Source organism: Arvicanthis niloticus, chromosome 5 (genome assembly GCF_011762505.2).
Source record: "Arvicanthis niloticus isolate mArvNil1 chromosome 5, mArvNil1.pat.X, whole genome shotgun sequence".
NCBI classification, from domain to species: domain Eukaryota; kingdom Metazoa; phylum Chordata; class Mammalia; order Rodentia; family Muridae; genus Arvicanthis; species Arvicanthis niloticus.
Genome location: NC_047662.1, coordinates 20,652,407 through 20,677,528, shown reverse-complemented (window position 1 = coordinate 20,677,528; position 25,122 = coordinate 20,652,407). Strand labels below are relative to the sequence as shown.

The following is a 25,122-nucleotide window of genomic DNA, read 5'->3' as shown; positions in this document are numbered from 1 at the left end:
TAGCCAATGAGAAGTGCTCGGGTCCTGGTCGCCCGGGAAACCCCGAGACAACAAGATGGCGGCGCCGCGGGACGGCTCGCTGGCCCCGTGGTGAGTCCCAGGGCCGGGCCTTACTGCCCTGCTACATCTTCCCTCAGCCTGCGGCCCTCGCCCTGACTCCTAGGGCCTGAGACCTGCTTGGCTTGGCTCAGGAGGGAAGTGGGGACCCTACTCACTGTGTCCGCGCGTGGAGGCGGAGCAAGAGGGAGGATCCTGGGGCGGGCTTTGGGCGCAGTAGCCTACAAGGTGCAAGCGCGCCCAGCAAGGGATTGGGAGGATGTCGCGCAGCGCTCAGGCTGTCCCCGAGCCTGGTGTGTCCAGTGATAACCGCCTAGGGCATCACTGAGTTTGGTCCTCAAGATGAAGAGACATAGGGCACATTTGTAACCCTCACCGGAGGCGACAACCGTACCTTTACAGACTTTATGGGTTGTGGTGAGATAGGCCTGGACTGTATGAAGGGGCCGAAGCAAGAGGATTGGAGTACGAAGCCCATCTGGCTACATTGCAAGTTCCAGGCCAGTCAGGGCGACTCAGCAAGACCTTACCTCAAATTTAAAAAAATAATAAAGCCAAGAGTGGTGGCTCACGCCTTTAATCCTAGCACTGAGGAGGAAGAGGCCACCCTGGTCTACAGAGTGAGACTCTGTCTCAAAAACAAAAACAAATAACTAAACAAAATAGAAGTTGGGCCTGGTGGTCTGCAGACCTGTAAACTTACTCAGCAGGCTGAAACAGGAGAGTCACATGTTCAGTCAGCCTGGACATTAGAGCCAGTTCAAAGCCATTTCGGGCAAAGACCTTTATATATATTTAATATATATTATATATTTATATTATTATTATTATCACTATTATTATTATTTCATACATGTATGTGTCTGTATGTGTGTGTGTACCACATGCATGGGTGATGTTAGAGGAAGCTAGAAGGCATCACCTTCTCTGAAACTGGAGTTACAAGAGGGTTCTGAGCTACGATGCTGTTACTGGGAACCAAATCCAGGTTCTTCAAGAGCAGCAGTTGCTTTTAACCTGTGAGCCATTTTCAAGCATAAGATTTTATTTCATAAAGAAGAATAAAACTGTAGCTATAGTTCAACACTGTTGTACTGATGTAGCTTGTGTAGGATCCTAGGTTCAATCTTCAGGCCTGGAAATGCACATTAATTAAAAATAAATTTAAGGGGCTGGAGAGATGGCTCAGTGATTAAGAGCACTGACTGCTCTTCCAGAGGTCTTCCAGAGTTCAATTCCCAGCAACCACACATGGTGGCTCACAACCATCTGTAATGGGATCTGATGTCCTCCTCTGGTGTGTCTAAAGAGAGTGACAGTATACTCACATACATACATACATACATACATACATACACGCATACATACATACATTTAAAAGGATGGAGCAAATTGCTCAGTGGTAGAATGCTTGCATTTCAGCTCCTAGTGCCAAAACAGCAGCAACAAAATGTCCTTGGACTAGGGGAGAGAGAAGGCACAGCCATGCCCAGGAGAAATTCCCAGACTGAAGGCATAATTAGGTCTTTATCATCAGGGTTCAGAGATCAAAGGAAGGGCAGCATAATCGCTCTCCAAGAATTATCCTGTGTGTCACAGGAGAAAAGAACCCACAGGAGAGACATGGCAGCATTTGACCTGAAAGGTTTGGTAGCTGATAGGATGAAGAGAGAATAGAGAGAGGAAAGCAGTGTACTTGGGTGATGGGTCCCATAAAGAAGGGGAGATGGGGGGGTGGTGAGTCTCTGGGACAGTGTTAGAATTGATTGGGGGAGTGTATTTTTTCCTGCGGTGGTTTTACTGATAACATGATTGACATAGCTCATACATCACCCTTCACTCTATAATCCTAGTCATTTTTATGCTTCATTATATGAAATGTCCAGAATGGGCAGATCTATCAGTAGCCACCTAGGGTTGAGTGAGAACTGGAAGGCAAGCTATTAAGGTGTACAGGTTTTTTGTTTTTTTAGGTAGGTCTTCTCGTGTAGCCCCGATGGCATGGTACTTGCTCTGTAGTCCGTGCTAGCCTGAGCCCAGCCTTGCCCTTACCAGATCATAGATGTGCGCCATTGCACTTGGCTTTGCCGGGTCTTTTGGTGAGTTGTGTCTGTAATCTCCACATTCAGAGGCAGGAGGATCTCTGTGACTTTGAGGCCAGCTAGGGTTATACAGTGAAATCCTGTCTCACAATAACAAGGGGCTTAGAGGAGATGGGTTAGTTGGTAAGGCACTTGCCGAGCAAGCGCTGATCTCCAGAATGTATTTAAAACAAAACAAAAGAGGCGTGAGGCTTGGCAAGCTGACAGCGGGTCCAGGCTCCTGCCGCCATGTCTGAGCATCCAAATTCCATCCCTAGGATCCACGGTGTGGAAAGTGAAAACTGACTTCATCAGGGTTCGTGTTGTGCACATGCCCATCTACACATACCTATAAATAAACAAATGTTCAAGACAAAAACCCACACATGGCACAGGCTTACCCCTGTGCTGGGGAAGTGGAGGCACATGGGTCCCTGGGGCTTGCTGCTTACCAACTTAGATTGTTTCACATGTTCCAGTCTAGTGACAAACTGTGTATTTATTTTTAAAAATAAATAAAAGTGTAAAGAGTACATAAGTGCCATTTACACACAAATAAAGAGCCGTGACAGTTGCAGGACTGTGACACTGGGGAGGCAGAGGCAGGTGGATCTCTTGAGTTCGAGGCCAGCCTGGTCTACAGATGGAGTTCCAGGACAGCCAGGGCTACACAGAGAAACCCTGTATCTAAACAAACAAACAAACTGAAAAAACTTTGAATTTTATGCTTTGAAATGATAAAGTATATGAGGTCTGGTTGGGTAAAGCTAAGTAAGTAAAAAGGTGATTAGCTATATCTGATTCCACCTCTGTAACTTTATCAAAGAAAAGTCCCGAGCTGAGCTGAGGGGGAATGATGGGTCATTTCTCTACTCCTGTCACTCAGGAAGCAGAGGCAGGTGAGATCTCTGAGTTCTAGACCAACCAGGGCTACATACTGAGACCTTGTCTTAAATAAATAAATAAATAAATAAGGAAAGGAAGAAAGAAAATTCCAGATTAAAACAGTGGTGCTGGCCAGCAGTCACAGCTGGTGAGACTGAGGCAGAGCTGTGACTCAGGCTGCAACCGGAGGGCCTGTGGGATGGGAAAGGGTGGTGGTTAAACCCTATCTGTCTCTGTTATCAGATGGCGCCCACCTGAGCACACAGACTACAGAAACAGTTGGTTCCTGTCTCTCATGCTCTGCTGTGGCGGTGTAAATGGTGACTACAGAAGGAAGCTTGGTCAAGGGCACCACAGTGCCTCTCAGAACTATTGTCCTTTGAGTTTCTGATAATTTCCAAATAAAAGGCTAAATTATGTCCTCGGAACAAATAGAAGGGACATTGAGAAGTTAGCTTAGCCAGAGGAAGAGTATATGGGTAAGGAGAGACCATTCTAGAAGGGAGGCTGCTGACCGACCCTGTGTTCAAGGTTTGGCTCAGCTGTCTCCCTGGCAGGGATGGTCATGGGAATAAGGTGAGAGACAGGGCCAGATCACCTGTGGGAGTTTTATTTTCCCCTCCTCTTCCTCTTCATCCTCTCCTTCCTCCTCTTTCTCTTCCTCTCCTTCCTCCTCCTCCTCTTCCTCTTCCTCTTCTTCTTCCTCCTCTCCTTCCTCCTCTTCCTCTTCCTCCTCTTCTTCCTAGCCTTCCTTCTCCTCTTTTTAAAAATATTATTATTATTATTATTATTATTATTGTTATTGTTATTACAAGATAGGATCTCACTATGTAGCCCTGGTGGTCCTGGAACTAACATAAATCGTCCTCCCCTGGTGCTCCCCACCATGCCCAGTTCTGGTTTTTTTGTTGTTTGTTTTAATTGTCTTTCAGGGGAGAAAGGAGCCCCTGGGGAGGTTTGTTCAGGGCTGTGGCATGTTCCTTGTGAGCATCAGTGGAGGGAGTGCTAAGGGAGCTGTCCTATAAACAGCATAAATCACGAGGGAATGCAGACCCACAGAACAGTGCAGGGGTGTGGTGAGGATGCTGGATGCTGGATGGTGGGGTGAGAGGCCTCTGGTCCCTTGTGAGGAAAGGGTGGGGCATGAGGAAGAAGGTGACCCCCACTCCCCCCGCAGCATGCAGTGTCAGGCTCGGTGGTCCTCCTTTGCTTTCTATTGAGGTGATAAAGACTTCCCAGGTCACAGTCCAACATGGAGGGAAGTCAGGTAGGAATTGAAAAAGAGACTTTATTCCACTCAGGACCTCCCTGCCCAGGATGACTCATCAGTCATCAGTCAAGGATAGGCCACAGTCTTGGCTACAGCCTCATTTGATGGGGCATTTTCTCAGTTGAGGGGCTCCCTCTTCTCAGATGGCTCTAGCTTCTGTCACGTTGAGAAAAAACTAGGCATCACCTCAGGCGTGGCCAGTGCTGCATTTCCAGAGGGCTGCTTTGGATTTACCTGAAAAAGACTCATTTCAGATCTTCTCTAATAGAGAGCCCCTCTTTGGCTCTAGGCTTGTTAGATTTTAGTCATGTCATGTAGGGAGTGGAGTGGTGGCTCTCAGTTACAGCTGGCTGTACACATGCCCATTCTTCATCGGAAGAAGGGAGTCAGCATTCTGCGTGCTAGTCCCACCTGTGTGACAATGACAATGACCCCACATAGCCACAGTCCAACTTTCAGGTGCGTCCTTTGAGCTTGGCACTGGGCAGATGCTTTAGAACTTTGTGTCCCCTGCCAAGTCACCTACCTGGTAGGGGCTGAGACTGTGCATGTTTTATACAGGAGGAGATGAGGTGCTACGTACGTAACACTGATAGGAGAGCATGTTCACGGGCCCAGAAGCTTGTGTCCATGGTACATGACTGTGTTCAGTGACTTCTCTTTGTGGGTTGCCATTCTGCCTCAGAGATGACGGAGGTGGTACCTGGGTTCTGGAGGCCAGGAAGAGATACCTTGGCTTTACGCCTACCAGCTCAGTGATGAGTCAGTAATCACACAAGCCTTTTGGGTAGTCTGTGCCCACACTCTAAGTTTGGAGAAATTGCAGGCCCTGCACCCTACCAGGCAAGGACTTCATGTTCAGAACACAGAAGCAGCATCTTGGAGGAGTCACCATGTCAGGAACCTCACCCCACATTGGAGAAATGAGGCCTGCTTCTCCCTGAACAGTGCTTCTCTTCAGGAAAAGCTGCAGTCCCCTCTTTGTGACCTGGAGCCCTGGGTCTCTGTCCCCAAGGACTGATTTCCCTCTTTCCTTTCAGGAGTCCCTGACAGTGAACCTCAAGACTAGAGCTATGAGCTCACCTCTGGCCTCTCTTAGCAAGACACGGAAGGTGCCGCTAGAGTCGGAGACTGTGAATCCTGGGTAAGGAGCCCCCGGATCTGTCTCCTCCTTGACTCTTTCCTCACTAGAGGAAAATGACCCCTAGCATCTTGGGGAAAACGAAGAGCAGCTAGTGGCTTTCTGTGTATTCCTCTTTCTCTCTATGCCTTCAAGAAACCCTGGTTTGTGCTGACCAAAGATGGCTGGGGCCTCTCTGTAAGGGATGGCCCATGTGAGAGTGGCTAAGAGCTTTGTCACTCACTGTTTACCCAGCTCTGCAAACGTGAATGTTGTGCCAACCTGGGCCGGGCTCTGTGCTGGGCTCCTCTTAATGCTGTTGCGTTGTATCTCGAGGCAATCCTGTGCACAGCCTTTTCTACCTCCTGTTCCCTTGTTTTTCTGAGCGCACTTAGAGTCTGGCTAAGGCCAAGGTGATCCAGAGAGGTTAAGCAGCCACCCCGGGGGCCCACAGTACTTCAGAGAGGAGCCAGGGTCAGCTTATGGGCTTTGGAATCTTGTGGTCTTCCCATCCAAAATGGTCCTGCAGTGTCCCCCTATTTTTCTTTTTTAGGAGAAGTTAGGCATTGGACAGTATGTCCTTTGGCTCACTCTGGCTAAGGATAGATGGAGGTGGGAGTCTTCAGGAGACAGGCTTAACCTCTATCTCTTAAGCTTTGCATGGGGCCTGGAACTTTCCCTTGGTGACATTCCAAGGGGCTTAATTTATATTTGTTCCTTCTTCCTGCCTGGGTTCCCAGGAGGCGAGGGATAAGAATCTACGGAAATGGTGAGTATGTGCCCTGTCCCCGTGTCCCCTCCCCTCTCATCAGCCTACATCTTCTTACACCTGGGCATGTAGGGAAAGAGCATGCTGGGGACTTGTGAGACTGGGCATCTGGCCTATTCCCTGTATTCGAGCTCCCTCCCCTTGCTCAGAGTCTGAGCCACCCACTTGCTCTGATCCCGCAGCAGAGAGAGCCATACCATCAGAACTCCTCTGCCCAATAGAAGATGGTTATGGGTACCTCAGAGCTGTAGGAAGACCAGAGCTGTGGCCTCAGCCTCTGTCTTGTAGCCTTCCCTCTCTGGAGCCCTGGCCTCATCACTGGCCTGACTCTGCACCTTGTGGCAGTGTATAAGCAGTTTCATCTTGGCCAGGACCCAGGCCAGAGTGTTCTCTGGGTTGTGGTCCCAGAGCAGTGACCCAGGTGTTCCTGTCTGCAGAGGATGAGGTGGACATGCTGAATGATGGACAAGACTCAGAAGAGAAGATCTCTGTGCCTTCCTGCTATGGGGGCATCGGTGCCTCTGTGGGTAGGCAAGGTGAGAGCCCAGGGCTAAAGGGTATGGTCCCCCTTGCTTGGAGCCTGGGAGAGGCTCTGTGAACAGTGGCTTCTCCTCACCTGCTGTGTTTAGACTAGATACTGCTCCCACTTCCAGCCAGCTGCCCCAGTGCTTGTACCCCAACATCCGTCCAGGACAGGGCTTAACCTAAAGCCACAGGTTAGGGATCTGGCCAAGCCCCAGAGCAGGCTGTGGCTAGAAACCCTCCAGTTTCCAGCAAGTGTGAAGTCAGCAGGTCAGAGACAGTGAAGGGCCTGAAGGGAGACCTCAACCTCTGGGCATCTGCTTCCTTATCTGCATGCTCCAAAAATGGCTGAGTTCCTTAGGAGGCCATTTCACTGACTGTGTCTTCAAAGGGCTGTGTGAAGTTGCCTACAGTAAGATGGAGGGTAGAGGGAGAGTGGGCGGGCAGGCCCTGGAAGGGGCTAGAACTTTCATCAGATGTGACATCTTTTTTTTTTTTTTTTTAAGATTTATTTATTTTATGTATGTAAGTACATTGTGATTCTCCTGGGACACACCAGAGGAGGGCATCAGATCCCATTACAGATGTCTGTGAGCCATAATGTGGTTGTTGGGAATTGAACTCAGGACCTCTGGAAGAGCAGCCAATGTTCTTAACCACTGAGCCATCTCTCCAGCCCCAGACGTGACATCTTAAGCAACTTTAAGAACCTCCTGCTTCCCTGTCCTCTGGGGGTGTGGGGGGCAACAGGCTGGCATGGTATAAGGATTTGGTGAGATGCTGCTTGGTGTGGCCCCTAGCTATCACCCAGGGTACTCAGAGCAGAGGCCCCATTAGGCAGGGCAGTGGGAGGGAACTGCCAGGTGATCTTGGACCAAACTTGCCTCCATTTGACGCTGGCAGGACTTGCCCAGCCCAAGTCCTACAGAGACTTAGTCACAAAGCCAGGATTTCCCTCACCTAGCCCGGCACAGTAGTGGTCCTACAGCCACCTCCTTCCCTTTTAGGGACTATACATCCTTTCCCTGCTTCTCCCTGCCCTGTCTAGCTGGTATGTCCCCACCAAGGTCTCCAATAGGACCTGCCTCTCCTGCTTCATGTCTCTGCTCAGCAGTCCCCTCTGCCCCCACTGCCTCCCTTCCTGAACAGCTCCATGCTGGCTAGGTTGTTGATGGCTTCCCAGTGCCACTTGCTCCCAGGGTCTTTCTCTTACTGTCCTCGGCATCTCCTTTTCCTCCCAGTATTCACTGTGGACATTCCAACTGCCTGGACACTTCCCTCTCTCCATGCTGCCCCAGTGACGGCATGCTATGTATGCTGGCAGATCCCGAATACTTTCACTCCAGTGGCTTGAGATACTCGGACTCTAAGTCCCTGACAGCCTCACTGAGTGAGCATGCCTACTAGGGAGATGGTAATTCAGGGACTTGAAAATGACATCAAGGTAGAGTTAAGGTTTCACCGTCTTTCTCCTGAGCCACCCTGGGCTTCCTGTGTGGTCTCGTGACCGTGGTTGCAGTTCCTGATTTCCTTGTGTTAGGGGAATGTCTGTGGTGACAAAGAGGGCTTGTGTTCTTTATCTTTCACTCTTATTTTTTTCCCCTGAGGGTGGGGTTTGGGACAGTCAGAGTTGCCTCAAATTTACTGTGTAGCCATAGATGACCTTGAACTCCTGATTCTCCAGTGTTGGGATAAAGGTGGCACATCTCGGCCCCAACTCTCAAGGTTTATTTTGAAAATTTTTACTCTACAGAAAAGCTGAAGTAGGAGGACAGTTTCCTAGCAACTCGGATCACCGTAGCCCCTCCCCTGTGCCCGACAGAGACACTTGCATACAAGGGCATCTCAAAGACAGAGAGCCTGACAGTCGTATCTAATACCTTTGGTACCCCTGCATGCCCTAATAATGAGACACATACAGTGTTATTGCTGCACCTCTGAGCATGAATAACTCAGTTCCCTCCTAATGCCTGTCTCTTCTACATCACAGGCTCCTCGGTAGTTCCACACGTTTCTTAGGATGATTTTCCCCTGATCTGGGACCTGAAAGGCAGGGAGGCCTCACACACAGCACAGTATTTATGCCTGCTTAGATCCTACCCAGTTTTTAAAACAATGACATTAACTTTTGGGGGACAGGATCTTACTGTATTGTCCTGCTGTTCTAGAGCTCACTATGTAGACCAGGCTAGCTCCCAACTCACAGAGATCCTACCTTTGTCTCCTGAGTGCTGGGATTAAAGACGTGGGCCACCATGCCCATCTGATTAAATCTAGACCACAGGTGTTGCGGAGGCCAGATGTGTTGAGTGATTTACTTTGTGTGTATTTGTTCCCGTGTGTGCATACAACGGTGAGGGTGTATGTGTCAAAGAAAACTCATTCTTTTCCTTCCATCATGTGGATCCTGGGGAAATCCAATTTAAGTCACCAGGCTTGATGGCAAGGAGATGGTAGAGTAGGTAAAAACACTTGCTATGGATGCAAGAGGCCCTGAGTTCAGGTCCCCAGCGCCTGTATAAAAGCCTCTCATGGCTGTGTATGCCTATAATCCCACCATTAGAGGTCCACAAGTGGATTGTGGGAGTTTTCTGCCTGGCTAGCGTACCCCAAACGGCCATCTTCAGGTGCTAGTGTTTGCCTAGCATGCATAAGGCCCTAGAGTCGATCCTCCCACCCCCAAAAGGTGAAGAGCGATAGAGGGAGGCATTCAGTATCCTCTTTTGCCTCTGCATGTGTGTATGGGAGTATGTAACCCTGTACATGTGTATGTGCATACATGCACACATGCACACACCCCCCTCAGCTTCCCGAAGCAGCCCCTGACTTCATGGCCTGCTGTGAGGCCTGCATGAGCTTCCTGGAGAGCAGCAGGTGCCCCTGCCACCCAAGCGTTAGCTGTTGTTGGTATTGCTGGTCCTGTTCTCCTGGCTCTCCCCCTCTGGCCTGCCCTCCTCAGCCTCCGCTCCAGGCCTGGCACAAGAAACTTTGTCCCCTTGTCAGGCCTTATGTTCCATGACTCGGAGCTGATGGCCTCCATGGCCAGGAAGCTGCAGGAGTTGGAGCAGCAGCTGAAGGTCCAGAATGATGAACTACTGTCCAAGGTAGGACCTGAGGGAGGGGACAGCCGGAAGGGGACAACCGGGAAGGGACAACTGGGGAGGACTGTTTCCTCGAACTGAACTGATTGTTTTGATGGCAAGCCATGAACTGGGAATGATCTTGGTCCCCGTGAGCTGAGCAGAGGGCAGAGGCTGATGGAATGTGGTCTGGGTAGAGCTAGCAGGCGGCCGAGCAGAGATGGTGAGCTGGACACTGGGCTCAAGACATGGGCTGTGCCTTTCTCAACTAGTGTGACTTTAGAGAGATGGGTTATCTGAGGCTCAGGAGCAGGGGCTGTACCAAAGCTTGGTAGGGACAGGGTTACACTCACACTCAGGTAAAAGGTATGCACCTTCCAGTAGAAGGGCCAACGTTTACTCCTCTCCACTCTCTGGGGCTCTGGGACCCACCAGGACTTACACTCACCCTGAATCTCACTGCTTCAGGAGCAGAAGATCCTGGCCCTGGAGGATTTGGTGCAGACCCTCCAGCAGCACCAGAGTAAGAAGCCCTTGGTCAGGTGCTCGGTTGGGTCCATGGTTCATGGGTGCTGGACAGAGACTTTTGGGTAGCAAGGCTCCAACAGCATCAGGCAGACTCCTGGTGGGGTCTGGACAGCTGGGACCACACTTTACCCAGTGCCTTATGCACAGACTGCACTGTCCAGAGCATGGAGGAGCCACACTCCAAGGGGTGAAGGGATGGGTGGCTCTTGAGAGTCCGGTTCAGGCAACCCTCTCCCCACCCTACCAGTGTTAGGAGAGAGGACCAGACTGTCTAGACAGACTCAGGGGCAGTTCTCAGAGGGTCCCCAGGAGACCTTGGGGGCAGAGCACCTGCAGCCTCCAGTTGTGGCAGTAGAATTCCTCACCCACTTCTTCCCCAGACAGTACAACCCTGAAGAGGCAGGAGGAGCTGGAGACACAGTGCATTCAGCTACAACGGCAGGTTGGTGAGATGGAGGTAAGAGCTGGGGCTGGTGGACTGGACGGACTGCCAGGCTGCTATCCCTAGAGTCTAGAGATGCCTGGAAGGATTTTCAGGAGTGCCCCCTCAGAATTCTCCAGGCCCCTGCCTGTTTCCCTGCTCTGGGCTGACTCAGAGTTTAGAGCCGGTGGTAGGGGGTGGGTATCAGGCACCATGACAACATTACTCCCTTTGGGGCTGAATCAAACCCTGAACACATGCCCACTCTTCCTTAATATACTTCCTTACCCTCCGCTTGCTCTATCCCAAGTCCTCACTGCGGCTTGTGGCTGGACCCTGTTCTCCTATCTGGAACCTCTCTGTGCTCCAGCCATGTCACCTTCCTCTGGTTCTCTGACTAAGTTCACTCCCACCTTAGACCCATGTCCATGCTGGTCTCTGCTTGGACAGGACCCATCTCCTCCTCCTGGAGAGGAATTCTCACTCATTTCCTTGAAGCCTTCCTGACCTGACCAGTGCAGGCTCTTTCCTCTGCTTTCCCTGTGCCTCATCCCTGTGGGACTGTAACCTCCACAAGGGGCGCATGGCTCACCCCGACTTAGTGCTAGGTGGTCTCCTGCCTCAGGCCATGACTTCTTTACCCAATCACTTGGTCACCTCAGTTGCTTTTCTCCCATTCAGAATTGTGTCACGCTGTAAGACTTGAGCCAGAAGGCACTGGGCACTCGTCAGGGCCCATTCCTGCCTCCTGAGTGCTAGTGCCAGTCCTCTGCCGGCCCCTCAGAGTCCTTTCTGAAATGTCTCTCTTCAAGCAGAGATGTTTCCCAAGCTCCAGCCCACTGCTGGCCTGTTCACATCTGGGGCTGTGAATTACAGCTGCAGCCATGTCTCACCTGCCTACTGGGAATGTGGTGGTAGCCTGGGGCAGGGCACAGCCTCAGAGCCAAGTGCACCCCTGGCTCAAGCATGCACCTTTCACATGTTCGTTGAGTCATTAATTTTAGAAACAGAGTTTCTCTGTGTAGCCCTGGCTGTTCTGGAACTCCTCTGTAGACCAGGCTGTCCTCAAACTCAGAGATCAGCCTGCCTCTGCTTCCCAAGCACTGGGATCAGAAGTGTGTGCCACTACTGCCCGGCTGACTCACTAATTGAACAAACCTACAGTATCTATCCTGGTAGACACTGCTGCCATTAGGCTTGTGTCATCTGTACAGAAAGTCATGGTCCTCACATGCATGAGGCTCGCAGTCCACAGAAGCAGGGAGTCACATGTGACAAGGCAGGATATGAAAGTGCAGGAAATAATCAGTCAGGGGACCACTAAAGCAGAGCTGGAGCTGGGGTAGGGGCAGCAGACTTGGGATAGCATCTAGGCAAAGAGGTAGAAGGCTCCACCTGCCACATAAACCTGACTGGAAGTCATGAGAAGGGGAGGGAGAAAGAGAGGCCAGGCCAAACAGGCCTCACTATGGGCTCTGTTTGGAGGGAGTCTTTATGTATGTGGGAGTGGAGAAGAGCCATAAAAGAGAGTGCATGGTTGGGGCTGGGCCCTGGGAACCTCACAGGTGTATGGAAGGAGAAATGGCAAAGAAGCACACGTACGTGTGTGTGTGTGTGTGTGTGTGTGTGTGTGTGTGTGTGTGTGTGTGTGTAGAACCAGCTCTGCATTGAAAGAGGTCAGGGTTTCACACAGCAGGCAGTTGGTGACCACGACACCAGTAGGGCAGTGAGCTGTGCAGAAGGGCAGATAAGAAAGTGGTTACAGAAATATAGACTTTAATCCCAGCACTTGGGAGGCAGAGGCAGAGGCAGGCGGATTTCTGAGTTCGAGGCCAGCCTGGTCTACAGAGTGAGTTCCAGGACAGCCAGGGCTACACAGAGAAACCCTGTCTCAAAAACAAACCAAACAAACAAACAAACAAACAAACAAACAAAAGAAATATAGACTACTCTAACCAGGTGTTGAGGCACATGCCTTTAATCCTAGCATGCAGGAGGCAGAGGCAGGCAAACCTCTGTGAGTTCGAGGCCAGCCTGGTCTATAAAGCAAGTTCTAGGACAGCTACAAAAACCTTACCTTGTAAAAACAAAAAAGAAAAGAAAAGAAAAAAGTAGAGTGTAGATGACTCTTCCTGGGCTGGGAAAAGGCTCTGCCAGTCAAGTGTTAGCTTTGCAAGCACCTTATTCTGCCCCTAAAACCTATTTTAAAAACCAGAAAAGCCAGGAATGGTTTCATGGATTGATCATCTCAGAGCTGGGGAAACAGAGCTCAAGTCAAGTAGATCTCGATCTCTGGGACTTCCTAGGTAGCCGTGGCACCCAGTGGACACCAAGATGGAAAGGGCTTGAAGAGGAACGATACCTGGTCTGTCCTCTGGCCCCACATATGTGCATATGTGCATGCACACCTGCACACACCTGGGATCACAGACACATGCACACATGCACACACGTAGTCTAGTGTGCAGAAAGGAGAGGCTCACTCCTATAGAGCAGGTGTCTTTGCTTCTTCCTCGTGCATAGACTAGACCCACACTAACCTCAGAGCTGAGGTTGTCAGCTCTATGGAGTTCTGGAGTGATGCCCTGTGTTAGGCACTAGCATGAGGGGTCTTACCAAGCACGGTGAGACAAGGCTGTCCTGTCTCCCTCACAGAGAAGGAGCGGAACCTGCTGTTCTAGAGATCAGGGACTTTGGGGTCACAGGAAGTACTCAGGGCCCCCCAGCACATTCTTTGTCCAGGCCATCCTGGGCTGACTAGGTGTTGGCCAGGTGATGTTTCCCATGGAAACTGGGCAGGTGGTGCAGCACTGCCTCTCCCCCTTCTGCCTGACAGCGGTTCCTCAGTGACTATGGCCTGCAGTGGGTGGGCGAGCCCATGGACCAGGAGAACTCAGAGGAAAAGACAGTCTCTGAAAATGATGAGCGGGACTGGATGAAGGCCAAGAAGTTCTGGAAGCCAGGTAGAGCATCTGCCCTGGACCCTATCCTCCAGCTTCCTGATGGCCTGCTACTCTCCCAGAGGTCCCTTGTTTCAAAGCCTGGCATCCAACAATGGGATGAGGTGGAATGTGTGAGTTACCCAACACCTTGTCAGGGAAAGAAAAGCCAAGGTCTCCCTCCCTGCTCTTATTTTAGTCTCTGTCTGCTCATCTGCCAAGAGCTATGAGTCCCACACTAGACATTTGATTCTCACCCCTCCTCCCAGACAGGGTTTCTCTGTGTAGCCCTGGCTGTCCTGGTACTCACTATGTAGACCAGGCTGGCCTCGAACTCACAGAGATCTGCCTGCCTCAGCCTCCTGAGTGCTGGGGTTAGTGTTCACTGTCACTGCCTAAGGCTGCTGTCTTTAAACAAACAACAAAACCAAACCTCACCTGGCATGGTGGTGCAGGCCTTTAATTCTAGCACTTGGAAGGCTGGGTCCAGAGGATTGAGAGTTCAAGGCCAGCCTAGACTACATAAAGAGCTTGTGTCTGGTTGGGGAGGTGGGGAGGGAGGGACTCTGGGAAGAGAAAAAGTGGAAGCATTCTCCCTGTCAGGTTTCCAGGCCTCAACCACCTCCCTGTCCCTGCAGGTTTGTGAGGCAGGGTGTGGGGTCTGCTCTGACAGCCTCTGATTTTCATGGTTTGTGGTCGTCCTTTGTTTTGATTTGTTTGTTTTTAAGACAGGGTTTCTCTACTTAGCCCTGGCTGTCTTGAAACTTGCTCTCTAGACCAGGCTGGCCTCAACTCAGAAATCCTCCTGCTGCTGCCTCCTTTTGTCATTGTTAAGCACTGGTATTTAGTGGGGACCCAGCCTACCTTGTTCTTAGGTTTGGACCCATAGAGCTGTTCTGAGACCCACGTGTTATCTTTGGAAGTGGAGACGGTCCATCTCTAGAAATCTAACTCAGACCCCCTCATTTCTACTCCACCCCTTGTTCAAGGTTGGTTTGTGGCTTGAGCAAGCTATTTCCCTTCCCTGACTCTCAAGTTCATCGACAAAATGGGGCATGCTATCCGCCTTGGGGTTACAAGGAAGAAGTGAGTCAAATACAGAGCCTTGCATGTCTTGCTTCTGCTTCCCAGGCTTTGAGGGAACAGGCATCAACTTTTGCCTTAGGGAGGATTGCCAGTTTCTCCATGAAGGGGGCCAGTAAAGAGGAAGCCTGGAAATGGGGTGTTGTGCAGCTAGACCCCCAGCCTCTCACCAGGATGCAAACATCACATTGGCTGCTGTGTCGAGCACTTCAGGGGACAGTCCTGCTCTGGCCACGACACACAGCAGGTTTCAGGCCTGGGGGGTGAGAACAGCAGTGGGCTTGGTGCTTGTCCCTTTCCTGTCTTTCCCCAAATTCTCACCTTTCTTCTACACTGCCCACCTGTCTCTTACTAGGTCCCTACGTCCACACTAGCCTTCGGCCTGACTCCCAAGTCCCTGGCGCTTCTCACATTCCTAGGTCAACAGGCCACGCTGGCAGCCTGCTTGATTTGCCCTGGCCTAGACGTGGGTAGGCGTGCTTCTCCCTGAAGTCACTTTATCTCGGCATTGCCCTGCAGCAGAGCCCCACAGACCCCTGGGCTGCCACTGTAGTTGTGCCAGTGTCTCATGGGAAGGGCAGTGCTGGAATGGGGGCTTTAAAGGCTCAGGCTAGTGTTCTGGGGGCAGCCAGCAGGCTCCAAACTCACTGTCTCTTCCACTGGGGACACCCTGGGCATGCAGCACAGTGCTTGACACAAGGAAGGCTATGGTGCCTGGGTGTCTGGGACTGTCAGTTCCTTAGAACAGCCCCAAGTTCAGCTACAGAGGTCAGGCTGAGAGCTGCAGGCATCAGGACAAACCTGCCCTGGTTGAGGGTGTGCCCGGGAACCACCCAGAGTCACAGAGCTTCTCTCTGCTTGGGCCCCACTGAGGCTCAGAGCACATGCATGCTGGGAAGTGGCTGGAGTAGGCCTAGCTCTCAGAGTTGTGGTAACAATAGCTGTTTCCTAATGCAGGAGGCTGACAGGTGGACCATCTCCAGCCAGCCCCAAAGCAGCAAGTTATCCTTCCAACAAGCCTGCGGGGGGTCGGGGGGGGGGGCACCGCTCCTTCCAGCAGTAGCAGGGCCTGTGCCTGCAGTGCGCTGTGAAGTACACACCGGGCCTCTTTGTATCTGCCATTGTTTGGCACCCTGACTCCTCTAGGGATGAGTCTGAGGGGGGCAGGACTCTCAGAGCCTAACAGAACCACACTGTTCCTGACTACTGGGAGGCGGCTACAGAGGTGGACTGTTGGGTCAGCACATGCTTCTGGGGGCACCCCCTGTGAGCCAGGTTAGGGTTCAGTGCTCTAACCGGTGTCTAAGAAGTGCCCGGCGTAGTTGGCAAATGATCACACCCAAAATGACAAGAATGTGTGACCAGGGCCAAGGGAACGGGCTCAGGGGCAAAAGGACCAGGCAGGAGTGCCAAGGGCTCCTGGCAGGGTTCAAGGTAGGGCATGCTGTAGCCTGAGGCCAGAGTAAGTTGGGACGGGGATGACAGCAGCCTCCCTCAGAGCTCTGGGGCTGTTCACATTCTTTTACATAAGAGGAAGTTAAGACTCAGAGAAGCTTCCCCCAGCCTGCAGAGCTCACAAGCAGCAGGCCTGGCAGTGTGGCCTTGGAGGGCCAAGAAAGAGCCAAGGAGAGAGGTCAGGCCAGCACTGGGGAGGGGGAGGTAGGAGGGTGAAGAGTTTAAGGCCTCCTTCAGCTTCCTAGAGTGCGGGCTACATAAGACCCTGTCTTAGAAACAAAACCAAACTCCGAAGGTTACATGAAGTCTCAAAGGTCTTCCCTTTGCGCTGTGACCCTTCTTAGAAAGGGGGACCTAGGTAGCTATGTTCCAGGAGCTATCACTGAGCAACTGCCACCTACAGAGAGCTGAGTGAGTCACGTAGGCCCTGCAAGGCTTACATGACCTGGAGCATGATACCTCACAAGGCCTCTAAGGGTCATTAAGTCAGGTCCACTGACATGATCTTGAGGCCAGGTCAGGGCTCTTAATCTGTCCAGCCCACAAGAGAGACACGTCTCTCCACTGCCTCGAGCCAACACAAGGCATGCTTTTTGGCCTACGCTGTCTTGTGTGGGAGCTCCTGCTACAGTTTTCTCCAAACTGCTTCTGTTGAACGCTGTTTGGCGACTGCTCACTGACTGACAGCTCTGCCCTAGGCTGGCCATAGCAGGCTCACCCTGCCCTGCATCCTGAACATTTCTCCTTAGAGCTGTGCTTCCTTTTCTGTGGGTGGCCAGCCTTTCCCTCCTGTCCACTGACCTAATGACAGCCCAGCCCACCCTACCTACTTTGCCCTTTCCTGGCCAGAGCTCGATGTCTTTTACTTTTCTAGGCAGAAAGCAGACCAGTTCCCACTCCCTCTTGTCCTCTCTCTCCTCTCTTCCTCCACACCTCTTCTATGGAAATGCTCAGCCCCTGGTCCACAGCCCCTGCCCTCCAGGCTAACCTTTGCCATCAGCATTTCTTGGTACCATCCCAGGGACTCCAGTCTGTCCCCTTCCCCCATTGTCCTACCTGTGTCTATCCCTTAAGCCTTAGCTCTGAGGTTGCTTGTTTTAGGTAGCAGCCTTGGGTCCATTCTGTGGCAGACCTCAATTTTCTGAGCTGTAGAAAGAGGTACGGGGCCGGTCTCAGAGGACATATTTTCTGGCCTTATTTTTAGGTTTCTTGCTTTGTTGTAAAGAAAACCCATGTCAGTATCATTGTGGGCAGGAGGTGCAATGCAGCTGATTGACCCTTGCTTCACACCCATGAAGCCTTGGGTTCAGTTCCCAGCATCCTATACTCTGGGCTGTTGGTGGTCACACAACAGGGAAGCCCAGAGGCAGGAGAGGCGGGCATAACCCTTTAGATAGTAGCCAGTGCCAGGGAGAAGTGGGGGGTGGGGGCAAGAAGGGAGGGCTCAAGGAGGGCCTGCAGCTCAGCAGTGGCAGAGACAGCAGGAATTACAGCCCCTGCACCTGTGGGTCCCTAGTGCCCTGACCTAGATCCTGTCACAAAACAGCTCTCAGGAAGCTCACAGCCATTTGTGTGCTGGATGCTTGTATTCTAGGGGCATTAATGGAGCCCAGCCAGCACCCCTCTGCCTGCCACCCTTTTATGGCACCTTCCTGAGTGTCCTGGTCTCTTTGTCTGTACCCCTAGAACTGCGCATGGCCATGTGTGCAGCGGTTTCCAGAGGCGTCCAGAATCTTGGCAGATGCTCAGGAGTCTGTGACCATCTGGTCAGCAGCTGCCCCACACCCTAAGAGCCATCCGTCCCCACCCTGACCCTCCCTCCCTCCCTGATGTTGCAGCTGGGTTCTAAGTTTTCCAGCTTGCCAGGTGGCCTGGGATGTGCTGCCTTTTCTTTTGCTGATACTGTTTCCTCATGAGTAAAGTGGAGATTCAGCAGCCCCTGCCTCCCAGCCTTGGGGTTGGCCCGAGGAACATTTGTACAAGGTAGAACTGACGAACTTGGACAGTCCAGGCTGTTCCAAGTTAGCCTTCATGTGCCCGCTTTCTTGGCGCCTTATAGTCACCCAGAACATTTTGCTAAGACTAGCCAGGAAGAAGTACAGGAGCTGGGATTTGAACCATGAAAGCTTTGATCCAGAGCTGGGAGCTTTGCCAGCTCAGTGCCCAACACAGGTCTATTATCAAACTTTACTTTTGCTCTTAATGCCGTGCATTGCTAAGAAGCCAGTGAATTCTCTCTGGCCTCAATTTCCATCTCTGAAAATGTGAAGGAATGTAACCCTTACAATGTAGGATAAATCATAAGTGGAAGAAATGGGATGATGGATGTTAAGCCCCTGACCCAAAGTAAGTTTCCTGCTAAGTGTGGTGACACGCATGTAATCCCAGCATCAGAGGGGGAGGTAGGATCAGGAGTTTGAGGTCATCCTCACCACTGTCAGTTCAAGCTAGGTGGATCAGGGCACGAATAGAAAGTTCAAAGTATCCAGTAGCTGCCGTAGTAAGTGGATGCGGTGGCCCTTCAGTTTCAGGTGGCCCCTTAGGAACTGAGACTGCTGAGTGTGGGAGGCCCCCGGAAGCCAGAGCTGCCAGGGCACACAGCAGGCACAGAGGCTCATGGGCATCTATCCCTTTTGCCAGGGGATTCTTTTGTGCCCCCCGAGGTGGACTTTGACAGACTGCTGGCCAGTCTACAGGATTTGAGTGAGCTGGTGGTGGAGGGAGAGGCCCAGGTGACACCAGTGCCTGGTGGGGCTCAGTTCCGTACCCTAGAGCCCATCCCGCTGAAGCTCTACCGGAATGGCATTATGATGTTTGATGGGCCCTTCCGGCCCTTCTACGATCCCTCCACGCAGGTAGGACGGAGCTCTGGGTCCATGCCTACTCAGCCCACTCACGTCTGCTTGGACATGGTGGGGTGTCACTTCGAGAGCTTGCCCTCCACAGAGTACACAGGTCCCACCCCTCCAATCTTGGAGCTCCCAGTATTTTCAGAATATGATGCTTATGGCTTGCCAACCAAATAGGTAGCAGGCTTGGCATAGCATGGCATGACATAGCATGGCTATAGAGGCCTCACCTGTTCACCCCCTGCAGCGCTGCCTTCGGGACATACTGGATGGCTTCTTTCCCGCAGAGCTGCAGCGGCTGTATCCTGATGGAGTCCCCTTTAAGGTAACCAGCACTCCTCAACCCACCCTTTCTATGCCACATTGGAGAGGGTGGGGCCAGTAGCTTCCTCAGGGATCAGCCTTTCTAAGAGGTTGCCATCCACTCAAGGGACCCACCCATTCAGGATGCCCTGCAGGAGGGGGAGCTGGGGCCAGAGTGAGGAGGCTGTCATGGCCACAATGGCCACAAGGCTCCCCCAAGCTGAGCAGCCGACAGTGCCCTCTGCTGCCATCTTGAAGGCACACTGTTGCCAGTGGGACCACCATTCTGCCCACCCTTCCCAGCATTCAGGGCCCAACAGCCAGGGATTCCCTAGGAGTCTTAGATGCACAGTGGGCCTAGTTTCCTCTAGAAGCTTCTGAAACCACATGGTTGGGGTAGAAGGCAGGGCATGAGTTGGCTGGGCTGCAAGGACAGGAGATGAGCCCATCTGTTGCCAGGGCTGAGTGGGATGAAGGTTGTCTTCATGGGGAACAGGAAGCAGCAGGCTCCAGAGGCGGGTTATCTCCACAGCGAGGGTGTGTGCCATCACCATGCACAAGATAGCATGAGTCATGACTGTGTGAAGCTAGCCTTGGAACTATGCCTTGACAGAGCAGCTGTGGTGACCTGCAGGGATGGGGGTCTGAACTGCGCACCAGACCAGAGCGGGGGCAGACCGTTTCCTGACATTCATATCCCCAGTGGTGGGGGAGGGGCCTTCGGTACTATGGCTTCAGCTGTTATGAGTAAGAGGGGTGCTTGTATAAATAGCACCTGAGGTGATAAAGTTTGAACTGGGGTGCTCTTGTATTAGACCATCCCTTGGGTTGTTCTTGAGGCCTCTGGGCAGGCAGGAGTGGGGTGAGGTTTCTGGGCTGAAGAGTCGGGCTCCCTGCTTTCTGTGGTCCTTTCTCCCTGTCAGGTGAGCGACCTGCGAAATCAGGTCTACCCAGAGGATGGTCTGGGCCCATTCCCGGGTGAGGGTCGTGTGGTGGGCCGGCAGAAAATGCGCAAGGTCACAGACAGGGTGGAGGAGACTTCAGGTAAGCTGAGCCCCAAGGTTGGCTGGGGGGCTGTGCAGAGCAAGCCCCAGGTGGCCTCTACGGGCACTTACAGTCCCTCAGGGCCAAGGTTCCCATTGCCCTCCCTGCAGGCTCCAGGATGACTGCTGAGAAATTTCTGAACAGGCTTCCCAAGTGTGTAATCCGACAAGGCGAGGTGATTGACATCCGGGGCCCCATCAGGGACACCTTGCAGGTGAGGCCAGCCCTAATTACCCAGCAGCCTTCTGCAGGGGACTTTTATCATCACCCTGGCGCAGCCTACAGTCTCTGGCCAAGAGGCAAGGAGACCCTCAGAACTGTATCATGTCTCTGTGGAGCTGGTGAGGATTTTGTGTCCTGCACCCCCCACCCCCACATGGCAGCTGGGTTGGTGGCAGCTGAGGGGTGAGGGTATGGGCCCAAGGCCCAGGTCACGTTTTTTGACGAGCTTGGCCTAGGTGTTCCTTGCTAATTGTCCCGCAAGCCTTTCAGATGCTCAGAGTTATCTTCTGTCTTTACTCCCATTCTTCCTTCTCAAGTCTCCACCCCAAAAAAGTGGGTGTCAAGCTGCATGCTTCCCACCTGTCTCCTTTGCCATTTGTTGCTTTGTCTAGTTTTGCCACCCCTCCATGAGCTCCTCCCTGCAGCCCACCCATGCCTAGGCTCCAGAGTGTCTCACAGATGCCGTTTCTGTGCTGGCCTTCCTGCCTCCTTTTTGCTCCGGCTCGCCATGTGCCCCGACAGCCTTGTCTGTTGGCATTGTCTGGGGATTCTTGGAGAAAACCAAGGTTGCTGTCCTGGCATTGAAGCCCTCTCTATCTGACTTTTTCTGCCTGCCTGCCTGATTGAGTTCCTTGCTTTAAGAGCTGTCAGTTCATCTGCTGGTAGCTTCCCAGCTTGTCCCTCCTTCCACACTCCTGTGGGCCAGGATGATTCTGCTGTAGGGACTGTCCGCACTCCTGTTTCCTTTCAGAGGACTGCAGGCTAGGTTAGGTCCCCAAGCCTGGCCACCATCTGGGCGGGCTTGCCTCCCACCCGGGACTTGGAGAATGACGATGCTGCCTTCCAGAGCTGCCTTTCTTTTCCATTTCCTCTTGGGCCTCAGTTGACACTGAATACCTCAGTTCTTTGGCTCACTGGTCCCATCCATCCCTGCTCAAGAATGAGCCAGTCCTCCCTAAGGGTGGGGAAATGAATCAGGTGGGACCTAGGCCCACTCTGCATGGCTTCCTCCTAGAACTGCTGCCCAATGCCTGCCCGGATCCAGGAGATCATAGTGGAGACGCCTGCCTTGGCTTCTGAGCGGCAGAGGTGAGGGCTAGGCAGGGGCGGTAGCAGGGTGGAGAGGAAAGGACCTGGGAGCTGGGGAGCACTGAGGGCCTCTGGATCTGCAGGATGCTGGAGTCACCCGGCATGCCAATGCCTCCGCTCTCCATGCTGCGCGTCAGGTCTGAGAATGGGGAGCAGGTCTTCCTGTTGATGATGCAGCCTGAGGATACCATTGGTGATGTGCGAAACCTCTTAGCACAGGCCAGGTAGGTATAGGGCAGGACTGGGGGCTGCAGGGAGTTCCTGGTCCCACGGCCTGGCCTGATGTACTCTGATGGACACCCAGGGACACGGATTCGGCTGCCTTTGAAATCTTGAGTACCTTCCCACCCACGGTCTACCAGGATGATGCAGTGACTCTGCAGGCCGCAGGCCTGGTTCCCAATGCCACGCTGCTGTTACGGACTCGAAGAGTCCTGCTGTCGAATCCCAGCTTTGGTACTGGCTCTGGCCCAGGCTCACTGCCCTGAATAAAGTGCCGCCCCTGACATCATGAGCTCCCAAGGCTCTTCAGAGAGGGGAAGGCTGGGGTAGGGAGGGGGTGGTACAGACAGGCCTGTAACTGGAGCCCCAGTCGGCATAGCCACTGACTCTTTGTCCCCTGGGTTCCTATTCTCCAAGTTGTACTAAGTAGATCCAAAGGAGGGAGTGGCCAGCCCTAGCTGGGTTGACAATCTCTGTCTCAGCTGGGCCAGGGGAGCCTCAACGGGGACGAGGCCTCTGAAGACAACCAGATGCATGTAAAGGCACAAGATCATGTAGATACTTTCTCCACAGCGTGTACAAACCCACCGCCACAACTCTCCCCTGGACTCAATCTAATACAGCTACAGCTGTACACGCCCCCATCACCGACCTACACCGAGTCAGTCAGCTCCACTACGGAAGGCAGCCCAGGGCAGCCTCCCTCACTGGCAGGGAGGCAGATGGACAGCAGAACCTGCATGGGAAATTGAGGGTGACTCGGCCACCATGTCGAGAAACTTCATGTCCACTGGTCACGTGCTGCCAGCCAGCCACGTGCTCTACACGCATGCGCAAAGGCAGCCGGTGCTAGTACAGCTCGAGCACCACCAGAACTACCTGCCTCTGCCAGGCAGGAACCTGGACACAACCAGACAGCACCAGTGGAATGGGCATTTAATTGTCTCTAGGATGCTCCTAGGATGGGCATGCGGGGCCTTTGGCAGCGCTCTGGCTGGTGGAAGCAACAAAAGTGCTCAACAGGTAGTGCCAGGCAGAGAGGTAGCCCCAAGGGCTGGTTAGGGACAGCCATCATCAGGGCTTAAGACAATCTTTGAGACCAGTTGGTGAGTAAGGAATGTTGCCTCTGAAGGAAGAGGAGGCTACAGAAAGGGCCTGGGTTTGCAGGGAGGGACTCCAAGGTCAGAAGATTAAGAACGACAAGGCCTGGTGCAGAGCAGGGTAGGGACTGTGGGCCATCCTGACTCAGGCCAGCTTCAGGAACTCTTGCAGTGTGTTCTGTTCCACGGCCTCCACGAAGAGTTCATAGTCCTGAGGAAAGGAGGCAGTCACCTGAGTCAAGATGAAGGGTCACCTAGCTGTTTGCCCAGGTCTGACCCTGGCTGCAGTCCTCCAACAACCTCCCAGAACCCAAACCCCATACCCCACAGTAGTGGTTCCCGTTGACAATCTGAGGTGGGGTAGCTTTGGGGTTGCCAGCCAAGGCTCGCATCTCATCTCGAAGGGCGTTGTCCTGGGAGATGTCCACTAGCTGGTATTGGATCCTCTTCCCATCTAGGATGCGGGTCACCTCACTCTGCTGGGACTTGATCTAGGGGCAGAGGATTGACAGAGTTGGCAGGCAAGCTGAGGGATTTGTGGAAGGAACTCCCTTCGGGTGTGAGCGACAGCTTCTGTCCTTCTGCCCACTCTGTGGGGAGGTTCTGGCCAGTAAGGGATGGGAGGGTCCAAGGATAGACAGGTAAACTACACGAGTTTCAGAAAGAGAAGACGGTCAAGTTCTGTGCATGACAAGGAAGCTAGATTCGGCAAGGGGCAGGCCAGGCCCTACAAGACAAATATCCTCCTCCACAGCCTCACAGCGGAGAGGAAGCGGGAATTAAGGCGGTCGGGGGATGGGGCGGGATGATGCAGAGAATGGATCCCTTTAAGGGGGAATGAGCGTGGGCAGCTCATGCTGGGGATACCGAGGGACCCTTGGTGGAGGGGTTCAGGCTGGGCCGAGCCCCTGGACCAGACCTGGGAGGCCATGCCCCGCACCTCACTGCCTCCATCGTGGGGGCGGCTCCCGGGCGCCGGTCGGAGCACAGGGAGACGGCCCACCCTCACCCGGCGCCGGCCCAGGCACACACTTACTTCACGAGAGCCGGTGACCGACGTGCTGTAGACGCGCAGGCCACTCATGCTGCAGGCAGGGGGACACAGACCAACTGAGGGACGGCGGGAGCGGCAGCTGCACGGCTAGGAACTACGCTGCCGCCGCGCTTGGGAGCGGTTTCCTTCCTGCTCCGCCCGCGTGTCACTGCTCTCGGGACCAATGAGCTGCGCAGGCGGGCAAGGCGGGGCCTGCATGACACCGCCCTGCTCCGTGGCCTGGAGCTGGGAGGACCCCCGTCCTCTGCAGCTGCTTGGCTTTCTCCACGTCCCCCTCGGCCCTTTCTGACCTGGGGCTCACGCTGGGAACTGGCTGAAAGGCAGAGAAAGCTGGGAAGGCAGGCAGACCGGTTCAGCTAAGAGCTTTGCCCAGTTTACTGGGGTTTTGTACATTCAGGGGCCAAAGCAGTGACACCCTGGTCCCCAGGAGGTCTCTCAATAAGTACAGCTCAGCATGGAACGTTGGAAGGCTTAGGCAGCAAGGGCCGGGGTAGTGTGATGGGGCGCTGGAGGCTGAGGAGGGACAGACAGTGCAGCCAGGACATTTTCTCTAAAGCACCTCTCCAAACAGGCTCAGACAAGAAAGGGGTGGTGGCTGTAAGCAAGAGGGTGGGGGAGCGGCACACACCCTTCAGGCACCAGATGGAGGCGGTAAGCTGCAGGACTACTTGCTAGTGTGGAGTCAAAGGCTAGTGCCACGGTTTAGTCTGGTTTGTACTGGCTAAGTATGTAGAAATGCATAGCTATTTGGGGGGGGGGGTGTGATCCCAGCTTAACTCTACATTGCAAATGACACCCCACAGCTTTGAATATTAAGAATTCAGAAATGAGGTGGAAGAGTCCAGCACCCATTCTAACTGGATCAAGCTGTTAGGTTCATATAGCTCCCCTCAAGAGCAGACCTGGGACTACACAGATAATGGCCCAGGAACAACACAATTCTGCTGCCTGCTGAGGCAAACTGCCTAACTGCTTCTGGGGAAGTCATTTCCTCAAAGTCACGGAAACCCAGAAGCTGCTAACCTTTGA

The 25,122-nt window shown here is 53.0% G+C and overlaps 2 protein-coding genes across 3 annotated transcripts; one reads left to right on the top strand and one right to left on the bottom strand.

The window, feature by feature from the left end:
- The first annotated feature begins 25 nt into the window (after positions 1-25).
- Positions 26-22,223, top strand: Ubxn11 (UBX domain protein 11). 2 transcript variants are annotated; one of them, XM_034503473.2, is made up of 15 exons: positions 26-90; positions 5,334-5,437; positions 6,154-6,182; positions 6,620-6,718; positions 9,708-9,808; positions 10,253-10,307; positions 10,693-10,769; positions 13,570-13,696; positions 18,851-19,065; positions 19,307-19,384; positions 20,286-20,406; positions 20,517-20,620; positions 21,644-21,717; positions 21,801-21,941; positions 22,022-22,223. In XM_034503473.2, exons 2-15 carry the CDS (start codon positions 5,367-5,369, stop codon positions 22,203-22,205), a joined length of 1,476 nt encoding a protein of 491 aa, XP_034359364.1. In that variant the 5' UTR covers positions 26-90; positions 5,334-5,366; the 3' UTR covers positions 22,206-22,223. The 2 variants fall into 2 exon arrangements, with proteins under 2 accessions (XP_034359364.1, XP_034359365.1); XM_034503474.2 differs by having other exon boundaries at positions 37-90; positions 10,693-10,754.
- A 636-nt stretch (positions 22,224-22,859) lies between these two features.
- Positions 22,860-24,243, bottom strand: Sh3bgrl3 (SH3 domain binding glutamate rich protein like 3). Its single transcript, XM_034503475.2, has 3 exons — positions 24,076-24,243; positions 23,363-23,530; positions 22,860-23,250 (listed from the first exon to the last, which is right to left on the bottom strand). The coding sequence occupies exons 1-3, from the start codon at positions 24,121-24,123 to the stop codon at positions 23,185-23,187; spliced, it is 282 nt and encodes a 93-aa protein (XP_034359366.1). The 5' UTR covers positions 24,124-24,243; the 3' UTR covers positions 22,860-23,184.
- Positions 24,244-25,122: the final 879 nt, after the last annotated feature.